At 41.3% G+C, this 13,565-nt stretch overlaps 2 protein-coding genes across 13 annotated transcripts in view; one reads left to right on the plus strand and one right to left on the minus strand.

Moving 5' to 3' along the window:
* The window catches only part of ptk2ab (protein tyrosine kinase 2ab), a 63,480-nt gene extending 53,432 nt beyond the window's left edge, over window positions 1-10,048 (plus strand). For 9 of the 12 annotated variants that reach the window (XM_005934949.3, XM_005934944.3, XM_005934943.3 and 6 more), the window contains 8 exons: window positions 2,141-2,203; window positions 3,556-3,595; window positions 4,374-4,477; window positions 4,755-4,763; window positions 6,247-6,402; window positions 6,979-7,059; window positions 7,206-7,291; window positions 7,818-10,048. In XM_005934949.3, the coding sequence (XP_005935011.1) occupies window positions 2,141-2,203; window positions 3,556-3,595; window positions 4,374-4,477; window positions 4,755-4,763; window positions 6,247-6,402; window positions 6,979-7,059; window positions 7,206-7,291; window positions 7,818-7,944 (666 nt within the window). In that variant the 3' untranslated portion in view covers window positions 7,945-10,048. The remainder of the gene's footprint in view (window positions 1-2,140; window positions 2,204-3,555; window positions 3,596-4,373; window positions 4,478-4,754; window positions 4,764-6,246; window positions 6,403-6,978; window positions 7,060-7,205; window positions 7,292-7,817) is intronic. The other 3 variants (XM_005934945.3, XM_042224581.1, XM_014337674.2) reach the window with 1 other exon arrangement.
* A 13-nt stretch (window positions 10,049-10,061) lies between these two features.
* Window positions 10,062-13,292, minus strand: LOC102306746 (prostate stem cell antigen). The gene is made up of 3 exons (XM_005934951.3): window positions 12,154-13,292; window positions 11,483-11,599; window positions 10,062-11,282 (listed from the first exon to the last, which is right to left on the minus strand). The coding sequence occupies exons 1-3, from the start codon at window positions 12,194-12,196 to the stop codon at window positions 11,071-11,073; spliced, it is 372 nt and encodes a 123-aa protein (XP_005935013.1). The 5' UTR covers window positions 12,197-13,292; the 3' UTR covers window positions 10,062-11,070.
* Between the last annotated feature and the right edge of the window lie 273 nt (window positions 13,293-13,565).

A 13,565-nucleotide genomic window follows, 5' to 3' on the forward strand; every position in this document is an offset into this window, starting at 1 on the left:
GCCACCAGATACTGAAAGGAATTTAATGGAAATGCTCATTAAGAAGTGCAGAAGCGTGTTTGATATTGCCTTGAAGTTACTGAAGTCTCGTAGCTGTGATGGGAAATGAGCTGTATTCGATTTCGCTGTGACGTGGTCACACTCCTGAAAAATCTGACCTGTATATGATTTACAACCACACACAGAAGTGGGGAAAAATGAAAATCTGCTACGTGAGAATATTAGATGTCAAATGTGATTTGTGTTGTTCACATTGTAATAAAAAAAGTTCACTAAGAGTTGCATAAGAGCAAAAGAGTTGAAACCCTTTTCTCTGCAGTCTGAATTCAGCCACAGACATTTGAAGTTTGAGGTGAAGGTGTCAGTGGTGTCAAGCTGATTATATATATATTTTTTTTTAACAGCGCTGCAGTTTGAGTTGTCTGCTGCGGCGTCTTTGAGCTAGAAACCTTAAGGCTGCTATTACAGTGACCCTGCTCTGATGTGCTGCAGTCAGTGCTGGTTAGAGAAAGAATCAGTTAGGATGCCTCCAAAAGTCTAGTTCCTATGTGGTTATGAAAATGACTGTCGTCTTCAAAAGAGTTTTACAATGACCTGTTAAACAGTTACTGTGCAGTATTTCATCAACTTGCATTCCTCCTTAATACCATGCTGCTGAAGCCTTGGCACTGCAGCAATGTGCAAATGTAGATTAATTACACTTTGCTTTTTTGCACAGGATATGCATAAGCATCACATAAGTCTCATCAATTGTGTTCATTCATAGCATGTGCTGACATATATGGGTGAAGTGTGTGGACAATAACATCCATGTCTTCACAGTTTAAAAAAATGTTACTCTGTACTCCCTGTCACTCACTTTCTGGTTTGGAATTTACAAAGAAGAAAACGTGTCTCCTCTGATTGTTAGTAATGGGTAGCTGGATACCACTCAGTTCTTCTGGTAAGACTCATCCAGACGAAGATGAGTGAGCGCAGGGTTTGACATGACAAGAAGAGGTTGGCAAAGAGGGTTTTTTTTAATGTAGGATGCACTTTTCTGTGAACACAGAATTAAGGAACTGTCTGGGGTTTTTTGTTGGGTTTTTTTTTGCTTAAGACTTTTATAGTGCGTGTTTGTGTGCGTGCATGTAAGAGAGAGTGAGTTTGTAGGCAGGTGTGGCCTGTGCAAATTCCAGGCTAATGATAGGCTTACAGAATCTGACAGCCCAGTAAACAGTCTGTCTTTGACCCACAACCACTAAATGACAACACGCGAGATTACTGAAAAGATGGGGAGGTATAGTGTGTGTGTAGGGGTGGGTGGGGGGTGTTTCTTATAGGCTGCCTGGTTTTTATAAGACTGTCACTTGAGTGAGGGACTAGAAAGGGGTGGGAAAGAAAGGGAGGAGAAAGGCAGGAGGTTTTGGGAAAGAAGGGTAGACACGCTCGCATACTGACAGCTTGTTGGCAGCGTGCTTCTTCCCTCCTCCTCTCCTTCCCTCTCTCTGTGCGTCACCGTCAGACATAAGAGTGGTGGAGGCAGGAAGCTGGAGTTGAATCTGAAGTCTTCTCTGGATGAAACTTGCAGCACTGACAAGATTACAGAGAAAACCAGACAGGGGAACATTCAGAGCGTAACAGAGGGTACAGTGCGGGATACTGGAAAGATCCCGAGATAACAGCAGAGACTAAACGCCTCACTCGAACGGTTCACACATCAGGCTTCTTTGATGAACTCTGCGGCGATGCTGGTCTTCAAGTCCTGTCTTGGAAAGCTGGTATGAGTGGATGCGTGTGTGTCAGAGAGGGCAATGAGTGGGACTTTGTGGTTGTTTTGTGTGTGGTTTTATTTCGGTTTGCATGGCAGCACTAATAGAAACATTTTTCTTAAGTTAACTTTGTGTGGAGGATCCAAAAAAGCCTTTTGGACACTACACCTTTGTGTATCCTGCGTTCCAGTCTTCATAGGAGGTTTTGTGTTTGGACAGTTGTGCTTTTTTTTTTCTGCCACAGCTTCATCATTTATCCATGAAGTATATCTCTTTTTTTTTTTGTGAAACATTTGGATTATTTGAAAAAATCCCTACTGCAAATCGAAGTATATGGATATGGATTTGGTAAATGGAGATGTAATGTTTGATTGTTTGTGATTGCTTAGAAACCCGACACGAGAAGTTCGAGAGGTAGTCTGGACAGAGAAGACAGTGGACTCCAGCCACCGGTAAGTTCCTTCTTCTTGTTTCTCATTAATTAGTTATACCCATTCACATCAGGACAATAACTCACAGACATTCCTACAGGTGCGAGTTGAACTGTCTCTGTTTGTTTCTTTCTAAATTTTCACTGTCCAAATCATGTCCAATTTTCTGACCCCGCCACTTTATGAATGGGAAGATATTTTCCTGAAGTGTTTGTGTTTTTAACCACGGAGGATGTCTGATGAAGACGAATGTTGACGGACGTCCGTGTTATGGTCAGACTCACTGCTGCGGCGTGTTTGTTTTCTTTTCAACTGACTGATTCAGGGACAGGAAGTGACCTGTTGAGGGTAAAGTCAGCAATGTGGGGTCAGCAGTTTCTCACAGCGTAACTGGATATTAATGGAAGGGTGTTGCACTCAGTCCCAGAGTGTCCTGGTGGCCGATTTTAGTGATTGTCCATCTGTAAATAAATACTTCAGAGTGTGAGAAGCAACTTTACTGGTAAAGGATGTACGATCTGGGCACTGCTGGCAGCCCTTTGGTTGCACACAAAACACAGAGTTGCTGAGATATTTGCATCTTGCAACTTCTCCCCTTTCCTCCTGTTGTAATATCTAGTGTGTGTGTAACTGTATCCCAAAGCTGGAATCTCTGCAGCTGAACGCAGAGTTGCATGTTGATGTTATTTCCCCAATGCCAGCAGAAGTTTTTTCAGCAGTCTGAAGTTGCCATGAGTTAGATATTTCCGTCTCTGTAATTCATCTCACTGCTTGTCCTCCTCCTCCTCCCATTGAATGGTTGTGGTTTGTGGTGGGAAAATCTCCCTCGTTCGTGTGTGTGTGTGTGTGCCTTGGTGGAGTATTTTTGGGTGTTGGTGGTTGTCAGACCACAACACAATGATGGCACCATGGCTTTTGAGTCCTTCTGTGCTGTTTTCTCACACACACAAAACAACAGGGATGCAGTAAAAATACAATAAATTTAAATATGTAACATTCCTGGCATTTTGTTCTCACAACCATCACATCATGTAAACATGCTGCAGTTTTAAAATGCTAGCTCTAACAAAAGAAACACTTTGTTTTGTCATCCTCTTCCTGTCAAACAGAATATTTTTGTTACCATAAGTTACCCAACGCAGGACCACACAGCACAAAATAACAGGCACAGCTCCTCTGCCGCAAATGACTGTGAGCTAGCTGTGTGCGAGCTGAGGCTCGGTGTCACATGACAAAGTAAATTGGATTCTGTGCTGAGGCCGCTGGTGGTTTAAAGCTGTGAAGTTCTAATTTCCTGCAAAGCTTCTGATTATGTCTGCGTCTGTGCAATCGCTAACCCAGTGCTTTGTTTTGTTGTTTGTTTGTTTGCGCAGACAGGAAACCAGCACATATACCAGCCCGTTGGCAAACCAGGTAATAGATGGGGCCTCAACTCCGCCACAATTACATGAGGGCAACCACTATTGTTATATGCTGTCTTCTCTTTCTCCCAAGATATGTAACTTACACATATACCATCACACAGTGTAGCACGCTGTGTATCTCTGGCCTTTCTGAGGTCAGCGTCTGTCTGCAGGGTTTAGTCTGTGGTCACGGTAAGACAGATCCAGCTGTGAACCTGCTGGCCTGCTAGTGAGAACACCAACCTGTGGTTATATGGACTCAAACAGCATGTCATGTTCAGTATGTTCAGTGCTCAGAGCGTAAATATACAGAGAAAACAGAAACGTATAGTAGCCAGCTGGGGGATGATTTTCCAGGATGGAATATCGTTTTTTTCCATTTAATGTTTCCTGATTCCTGATGGATACTAATGTAGAGGAAGAGAGACGTTTCATACTTGAAACAGTTTGTGGGAGACTTTATAAATCAATCAAAACTTTATTCATGCGACAATTTTAATACCACTTTGCAATTGAATGTTCTTTACAGAACATCATCAAATGCAGAAGAGAAAAAGAGGCTAAAATGTGTGAAAAGAAGTAGAAAGCATAGATACAATTCAAATAAAAACCAAATCTTACGAGGTGACGCTTTGTTTGGCAAAAAATTAGCCTGGAGTTAATTATAATCTGTGTTATAATCTGAGCTGCTGCGAAACCAAAGTAAGCATCTGCCCACACTTCTTAGGAATAAATTGTGAGTAGAAATATTTTTGTACTTCACACGTTGTCGATGTTGTTTCCTGCAGAGCATGTGGCCCCGCCAAAGAAACCCCCTCGACCTGGGGCCCAGTGCCAAGTAAGCAGCCTGGCCTGTCTAAATACTGGAGACAGTTACAATGATGGAGTCAAGGTACACACACACACACACGTGCATGAATGCACACGCTCCGAAGCAAAAGTACAAGCAGAAATACACACTGAATGAATGAATGAATGAATGAAATGCTCCTCCAGTAGCACATGGAGGGACACATTTACTGAGTGGACACAGTGCATGTTTTGAATGCTTGGAGCATTAATATTTACCCTTGTATCTTCTTTCCTTTGGCTGCTCCGTCTCTCTCTCTCTCTCCCCTCCCCCTCACCCCCATTCTTCTCCGGCACTCTGCCTTACTGTTGACCCCTAGCCCTGGCGGGTAAGCAGCACACCGTCTGTGTGTGTTTACTGTGCGTCTTGTCTCCTGTTCCATATTGTTGTTCCATATCCTACTCCTCCATCAGCCCTTTGATTTCTTTGTCCAACAAATCACATTCTGTTGTAGTATTAACTTCATCTCTGCACTTCCCCTTGTCTGTTTTCCTGCTTATATTGTCTTCTCTCCTTTTCTCAGATCTAAGTGCTTTTAACTTTTATAGATTTTTTTATTTTATTTACTTGAGCACTAATTATATGCTTCTCTTTGTAATTAGTAGACAAGTGAGTCTTTAATAAGATTTAATCTTTTTTTTCTTCCCCGGTTAAGAATTAAAAGGTTTTCCTCATCCTAGTAAAATAGGGTCATATTTTTTACAGATTATAAAGCAGCTAGTTTTCAAATGCTTATTTTTTCTAGATAAATGCTTCAAGTGGTTTCAGTAGGTCATTGTGTGCACAGCGTTGTATTGTTTTCACTGTAGGCGGTGATTTACTGATTACCCAGAATTCAGTAAGGACTGGAAAAGCGAGGGCGTGAAGGGAGATGCAGAAAAAATGTGCAAAATGAAGTGAAATTGCAAAGAGGATTAGAGTTTATACATGCATGCATGCATGACTGCGGGCGAGAGAAAGTCTTTGTATTCAAGATGTGGGAAGTATACCTGCAGGTAGTGGTCAGGTGATGTCACTGAGCAAGAGAGATGGTGAAGGAAATGGAAAGACAGAAATGAGAAAGCGCTTTATGTTAGTGCAAGATGATGATTGGTTTATATGGCAGGTTCAGGAAGATGTGACCTCCTACGGGGAATCTGTATTTAATTAAAATCCTCAACTGATAGGTTTACGGCACAGGTTATGGTAGTGTGACACTGCCATCTAGTGGCCAGAGAATACCTCTACATTTAGACAGTGTATCTGATATTCAGAGTGCTGGTGTTGTTCCTGGATCATCATAATTAATGTTGGCCCAGGTTCAACATTGCAAGTGACAAATCAAATTGTTATGATGTCATCGTCGACATGGAAACAAGACTTGCTGATGTCCACTCAGGAAAAAGTGCAAATAAGTGGGTGGAGAGGGTCAGGGTTAGGGCTATGGCTATGGTTACGGTGTTAGGGTTAGGGTCGATGGTGTGATGGTGTTTCCATGTCGCAAAACAATGGCATCACAACATGGGTATATCAGATGCACTTAACATAAGTAGAAACATAATAGATATTAATTCACTCATTAATCTACTTGTTTAACTCTCTTGATTATTATTACTTTACTTTGGACCTTTAAATGTATCTAGTGTGTAAGGCGGATGAACGTCTTTACAATCTAGCAGGATTTGTGGAGGTAAATGTTTTAACAAATGTTTTGTTTTCATCCACACTGTTTCAGCTGGTTTTTGTCATCAGTCTCCCACACTTCTTTCCCAGGTACACATTCACTCAAAGAACCTCTCACTCACTGCTTTTTGTCTTCTTCTGTGGTTTAGCTGCAGCCTCAGGAGATAAGCCCGCCTCCCACCGCCAATCTGGATCGGTCGAACGACAAAGTGTACGAGAACGTGACGGGATTGGTCAAAGCTGTGATCGAGATGTCAAGCAAGATCCAGCCGGCTCCACCCGAGGAGTACGTGCCCATGGTCAAGGTAACAGAGGCACAAACGGCAGTTTGTTATTTCTCTGAAGTGGAGCTGCAGGCTTTGAGCTAAAAACTCAGCACAGTAGATCAAAGCAGCTCTGTGCAGTTTAATAACCGCTATGTCCTTGAGCACTGTGACGCACTGTTTCAGTTTAATTGGCCGGTGCAGCTTTCCAAGGACGGAATTTCGACACTTCTTCTGCTCCTTCATGAATAATTTTTGCTTCATATATTAACCTGACTCTGCAGATAGCCTAAGCAGCTTTTCACCAAAGGGATTTAATAATTAGTTTTCCTGTGAGTCTTTTTGACAAAAATACATTTAATTTTATTTCTCCAAAGGGTTTTTTCACGTTGGTAGAAAGGGAAGAGCAGGGCAAACAGCCCGTTTAGCTAACATTGGAGTGTTCATCCCTTACTCCAGAATGTTTAGCCAAGCTGCTAACCTTAAGAAGGGACTACAGCACTGTGTCGTTTCTGTCTTCTCTATTAGAAATTTCAGATTTTAGACTATTTAAAACAAACTATGTGAATTATTGATACCACATGTAAGCTGTCCTGTTGTGAAAAAAATGTGTTTCAGGATGTGGGTCTGGCACTGAGGACATTATTGGCCACAGTAGATGAGACTCTACCTCAACTTCCAGCCAGTACACACAGAGAGGTAGACACCGTTTTTACTAACAAGCATTCACTTTATGTTATTAAACAGTTTAATGATTGTTAATAAATCACGTTAAAGCACATTATTGATCACACAGCTGCTCCAGCTTGTATTTTATTTTATACGGTTACGCTTTTCTTCACCAGATCGAGATGGCACAGAAGCTGCTGAACTCTGACTTGGCAGAACTGATTGCAAAGATGAAGTTAGCCCAACAATATGTGATGACCAGGTAGGTGCACAAACTAAAAGCATCACTTTGTTAGGTAAACCTTACCTACCTTAATTCTGGAAACATTGCTCAGAGGTTTTGGTCCTTAGTGACATGACAGCATTACACAGCTGCTGCAGGTTTGTCAGCTGTGCATCCATGATGTGAATCTGCTTTTCTACCACATTACAAAAGTGGACTAAGACTGTGATTGTGAACGTCATTTGAGTACAGTGAAGTCATCTCAAACTGGATCTGAGCTTTGTGACTTGGTGCATTATGCTGCCACTTAGGTGGGCTATGCCATTTAAACAATGCTCAGTTGGTACTAATGAGCCTAAGTGCACTGAGTTTCTGTCATGTGATTGGATGATTAGATATTTACACTAACAAGTAGGTTGAACAGATGTACCTGATAAAGTGGCCAGTGAGAGTGTGTGTCATGCTCACGTTCTTGATGCTGTCACACGTCTGCACATATGATCATTAATACTGCACTAACTATTAAAACTCTGATCTTGCATATATTCTGTATTGATGCTCCAAGCCTCCAGCAGGACTACAAGAAGCAGATGTTGACGGCGGCTCATGCTCTTGCTGTTGATGCCAAGAACTTGCTGGATGTTATCGACCAATCCCGGCTCAAGATGATGGCCCAGTCCCGCCCACACTAGCCCCATGTCGTCCGAGCTGACCAACAGGAGAGGGTGGCATCATCGTGACTTCTAAAGACTCCTGGGTTCCAGACGTCAGTCCTCATGTGTTGACGGAGGTGGCTGCTTTACAAATCAACGGCGAGAGCAGTGGCTCTGATAATCTGATAATGGTCCGCGATGAATCGTTAGAATTTTTTAATCCCGCTATAGCCGAGGTAATTAGTTCAACTGGGATTAAAATCTCCACCACTGTGACTTTCTGTATACGAGAACAGCGCAGAAACACTTCCTGAATCAGGGACTTGGCAGCTTCGCTCTCTTCAGAGTGGAATACCGCGACGAGAGGAGGAAGAAAGAAATCTACTCGTGATTTTTTTTTTTTTTTTTAACTGTAAATCTGGATTTGGGATGAGCCAGATTCTGCAGGTTAGAGTTTTAAATGGATTCAAAACTTCCGACAGAAACGCTATCATGAAAGCTGGTGAGATCGGGCGGATTGCAACCTGATCTGCAACATATCTGCATGAAACTTCACTGTGGGATCTTAGACGTCGGCCGCCCCCGTTTGCTGACGTTCCGATTCCTGAATGGGAGCTCCTTTCTCCAATCAAATATCTCTACATCGCCATACACATCACATGTTTGTTATGTTTTGTTTTTTTGGTGCCTGGAGTGGTACAGTAACAACAGTCTCGGTTTGGTCTTCTCCGACTCGTCATGCCTCCTACCATCTCTCTTTCTCTGTTTCCTCCATCTCACCGTTTTTTATTTATAGACTCAAATTGCAGAGGAGGAGACAGAGGCAGGAACGTAAAAAAGCAGAATACGCCTCGAGGACAGTCTAGTAACACTCTACTGCCTGAGGAAAGAAAACACTCTCCTCCCCTCTTCTCTCTATTTCACTCACTTTTCCTTTCCTTCACCCTTACTGCTCCCCTACTCCCACAGTCTTCCTCAGCTCCTCTCTGAGCCACTTTTAAAGACTCCAAATGTGAAGAGTCCAGCTCTGTGCGGGTAATCACCGCAGACAGAAACCTCCCCTACTCGCACTCAGTTCAGTCTGCTCTTTTTATCGATCAGCTCCATGTTTTTTTGTGTTGTTTTGAGGAATCTTCGTCCTCTATACTGAAAAATGTTGAACTTTCAACCCCAGCAATTGACTGCTGTGTAAAAAAAAAAAAAAAAAAGAATTGGAAAAAATGTGTTCAGCGTGAGTGGCAGGATGCTTCCGATTGGTTCACGAGGAAGAAGACAGTGACACGTCTCAGAGTGGTCGCTAATTTTGTGAGGTTCGTGTCTCCTTTTCCTTTTTTTGTCTCCTCACGTATAGTCCCAATATGAATCGTATGTTCATAATATAAGATTACATTAACTGTCCGATCACCCACTAGTGACACTTAAAGTATATTTCCCGGGGACATGAACAAACCTCATATCACATTTATGACTCCAATTCTCTTGTCAGGTGTAACACTTTAAAAATTCCCCCCCTCCCCGACTTAATAATAGTCCCCATGGAACCAAACACATGAAATGTGGAGCCACACGACTGGAACTTGTTTCTCAGACACAAAACACTGAACTGAAAATCACATTTGTCTTTGTTAATACTGACCCCATGTGGAGTGTCACATACTGCTATATGAAATATACTGGTGACTGTACTGGTATAGCATGATATACTGGTATAAAGAAGAGCATATTTGCACAGCACCAAAATAACACATCCTAAGTTGTTTCCTTTTTTGTTTCTTGTTTGTTTGTTTTTTATTATTATTATTATTATTATTTTTTAAACCCGTTTTATCCAGATGTGATTTCCATGTTTAGCCAGCAACGAAACTATCAGATCGATCAATCTGGGTGTTATAGGGATAAAATAAATGTAAAACAGAGGAGAAAAACCCCCCAAATGAAACAATCTATTTTATTTCCTTGTTGTTGCGTAAATCTGCTCATGTTGGTATATTGTAAGCTATACTGGTGTGTATCACTGGTGAATTGTACAGAACTCGTACTAGTAAACACTGGTATTTATTTTGTCTTCTGGGCTAATTAAGCCATCTTGTCAAATAGGAGGAAACAAAAAAAACAATGGAATAAAAATAATTATGAAATGAAATAAGTCTGTCCACTTTGTAGTTGATTGGGATTTATTTAAAGTGCCTTTTAGGATTAATATTTATAATTTCAAGTTAATGTTGGCGTAGATGTTTTTAAAGAGCATTCAGAAAATCATAAAGAAGAGAATTAGACTTTCTCACAATAAGAAAGGACACATTGCACTGTATATAACAATAATAACCTGTTGTACAACAATGCTGTTGCTTGCACAAGCATGGATTTTAGTGTTAAGGATGGGCTGCTGAAGTTTCAGTGGAGATATGATGGTGGAAATGGCTGAAATCTTACAGCACCTGAAAGATCCCTGCTCTGGAAGGTGCATGTGAGATTCAGAGAAGCCCTGGGAGAAAAAGCTTTGGTCAGATGAAATCAAAATGAGCTCTCAGGCATCCGCCTGACCAAAATCCCTCCTGAGATGTGTCCAAACCTGGTGACCAACTACAAGAAACATCCTTACCGCTGTGCAGCCAACATGGGTTTCTCCATCAAGTACTAAGTCATGTTTTAGGATCAAATACTTTCACTCACTGACATGCAAATCAATATATTTATTTTCTTGTTCTGTCTCTCTCTCTCAATTAAAATGAAACTACAGTAAACTAAGGAAAATCATAAGCAATCATAAGCATTTTAAGCAACTAATGTCTATATTCATTCATTTTTTTAACTGGGCTGTCATTTCTTGAGCATAATAGACATTTTTGACGATCAAATCTCCAGGAAAACCAGAAATCCGTAGATTTCTGTCAGATAAGCTAATATAAGCTTACTGCCTTTACCTTTTGTGGAATTAAAAGCTAAAGTCAATTTTTGAACCCTTTAACGTGTAACAACTAGCCCTGTCTGTCAGTATTATAAATACTACGATATCTAATTGTGCATGTGGAGTACACAGTGATATTTTAAAAGCTTTTTGTTAAACAGCCTCGAATATAAACAGTATTTACAAGATGCATAAGATTGCAGGTAGTGTGGAGACGGCAGCGGTGCAGTTTGTACGGTTTGCGCATCCCACTGAGCTCAGCGTGACAGCAGAAATCCCACACCGACAGTCAGGAGCAGCAGTTTGTTGTTTCTGTTGATGGAGTCGGCTTTGCTGAAGTTACACAAGTCATAGCTGCTGCAGCAGCTGACGGCGTTCCCGTTTCCGTTGGAGTCGACTGAGGCGGTGGAGGCAGCTCCTCTGCACGTGGCCTGGCTGGCACACTGCTTTGTTATGGCTGTCGCTGTATCTGAGCAGCACACAGACAAACAGCAGGGATTATAGTTTCTACACTGAGACTGACCAAGAGCTGAGTTTAATGAGTAAGTGCCCTTCATAAAAATCCTACTGCACAAAGGAACTTTAGAAGAATGTTTAGATTCATTTATACGTGCTACTAAACCTCTGTCAGGTTTCTTGATTGCACGTTGATGTTGTGAGATAAATTACCGAAAGTGTCGACGACAGTCATGCATGTGTTGAGAGGTGCTTTACACTCCTGGGTACTCTGGTTGCATTCTTCATTGGTTGCCGATGAGCTGCACACGTAGCACTTCAGTGGCAGCGCTGCAGATGTGAGGAACAACAAAAACTGAAACTTGATTGAAAGGCAGATTTCTTTTTCTACTGGTTTGAGGACTAGTAATGTTTCTGTCAATCAGGCGTTACTGTGAAGGGCAGTTGAGTACGGTTCTGGTGTTAATCCATAAACCTGCTGTGGGAATGAAATGGTGAAGGGCATTAGAGTTAAACGTCTGAAACTAGTGAATTATTAATCAAGATAAATCAGCGGAGACTAACACTGATATTTACCACATGTCCTTCAGCAACACAGCCGGCCAACCTGATTACAAACCTCTCTTATTTCTGGGTAAAGGTGACATTGTCGACGGAGAAAAAACAGACGTCTGGAAACGACAGCGTGAGATACTTGTTTTTCATAAGGAGAAGGCTTGAAACTCATCACTGCACGCTCGTAAGTTATTTGTCATTCTGGCAATTTCAGTATATATGTATATGTATTTTTCAGATTTACTGAACTGTCACCTTGACTTTGAAAAAAAAAAAATTTCCCATGACCTTTGACCTACAGTTCGAGCAGTCAGATGTTTATTACGTACCTGGAGAAAAGAGCAGGAAGAAGATCCCAAGCACAAGCAGCATCTTCCTAACTGGTGTTGAACTGTTCCCGACTGGAATGTTTGCAGTCTGCAGTTAAAGCTGTCGTGCCAGAAAGTGTGTGTGTGTGGTGAAACTGTTCCACCCACATTAACACCATCATTACATGAAACAGGAAGCATTTAATAAAAGTTACTGTTTGTTGCTATGTGGGTTAGGGTTGGTGTTTTTGCTGGTTTCACAGATACTTGCTCTGTTTATCTTCTTTATCTTTCTCTTGTTAATCACAGACACCAACTTAACATCAGGAAGTGAAACTTTGTCTCTGCTGACTGAGGCATAATTTAAGTACAGTCTGAGGATTTGTTGGCTTTTTTTCCTTCACCAAGAGGAAACTCTCATTTCTCTCGAACAATCACCTCTATCAAACTATGGAAAAGGAGAAACTGTTGAAACAACCTAATGTAAATATAAGCTCCTAATAAGTTAATGAGTGAAGGTGTGGTTACATTGAAACCACAATTTTAGAAATAGTGCATCGTTCAGAATACATTACCCACAATTGTTTGGCTTTCTTCTAAATCCTGCTCTTTCGAAGTTTAATCTATAAACATATCAGTTCTTACCACTAGGGAAAAACAGTACACTAACTGTAACCTTTCACAATAACTAGTATTCCTGTGGATTTTATTTAATAAAGCTAAAAATATGCAGTACTGCTATCATTTCTTTACATTTTAATAGGTATAACGATGAAACATAATATAGGACCTACAGAGCTCTACTTTGGCTGTTGGCTGGCTTTTGTTCTATTCTCTGTCAAAATGATTCCACGCTGCTTCAATGATGTTGCAGTTCGGGTGTTTCACTGTGGGTTTTTCTATCAGGTATGTTTTTACTGCATTAACAGTGTGTTTGGAATCATCATCATGACGAACAATGAAGATGTTGCCAATCAGATGGTTTCCAGATGGTACTACATAGTGGATCAAAATCTGATGGTACCTTTCTGTGTTCATAATCGTGTGTTGAGTGGCTTGAAAATGGTCAGGAACAAGGACTGGACTGAAGGTGAGTAAAAAAGCAGTGAAGAGCTTCAGAAGGGCTGGAGAACTATAGTTTAAGACAACTCAACATGTACTCAGACACAGATATACAGTCCCGTGTTTTTTTTTTTTTCATAATGTAAGGTGTGAAGATTCATGTGGTTCATTGTGCTGAGTGGGGTTTTTTTTTTTCCTGTTCTCAAACTGCTCTCCCATTAGGAGCTCAGTGTGGGTGGAGTTCTTTTTTTCCCTCCTCTTCCCTCATATATTGTGTATTTCATTGTTTTTCTTACCATCCTACCTCACTCTGACCTGTCTTACCAACGTCATGTTTGTGCAATGTAAGTACGGTCGAAAGGGGTCCTATT

Source organism: Haplochromis burtoni, unplaced genomic scaffold, assembly GCF_018398535.1.
Source record: "Haplochromis burtoni strain Fernald_Lab_line unplaced genomic scaffold, NCSU_Asbu1 Contig_142, whole genome shotgun sequence".
In the NCBI taxonomy this organism is placed as follows: domain Eukaryota; kingdom Metazoa; phylum Chordata; class Actinopteri; order Cichliformes; family Cichlidae; genus Haplochromis; species Haplochromis burtoni.

What these genes read in the sequence shown, in the direction of transcription:
- LOC102306746 (XM_005934951.3), bottom strand. Translation starts at nt 12,196, where the DNA reads ATGCTGCTTGTGCTTGGGATCTTCTTCCTGCTCTTTTCTCCAG. An exon ending in CTTCCTGCTCTTTTCTCCAG is followed by an intron (nt 11,600 to 12,153) that starts GTACGTAATAAA and finishes TCACATCTGCAG; the next exon opens with CGCTGCCACTGAAGTGCTAC. An exon ending in GACTGTCGTCGACACTTTCG is followed by an intron (nt 11,283 to 11,482) that starts GTAATTTATCTC and finishes TGTGCTGCTCAG; the next exon opens with ATACAGCGACAGCCATAACA.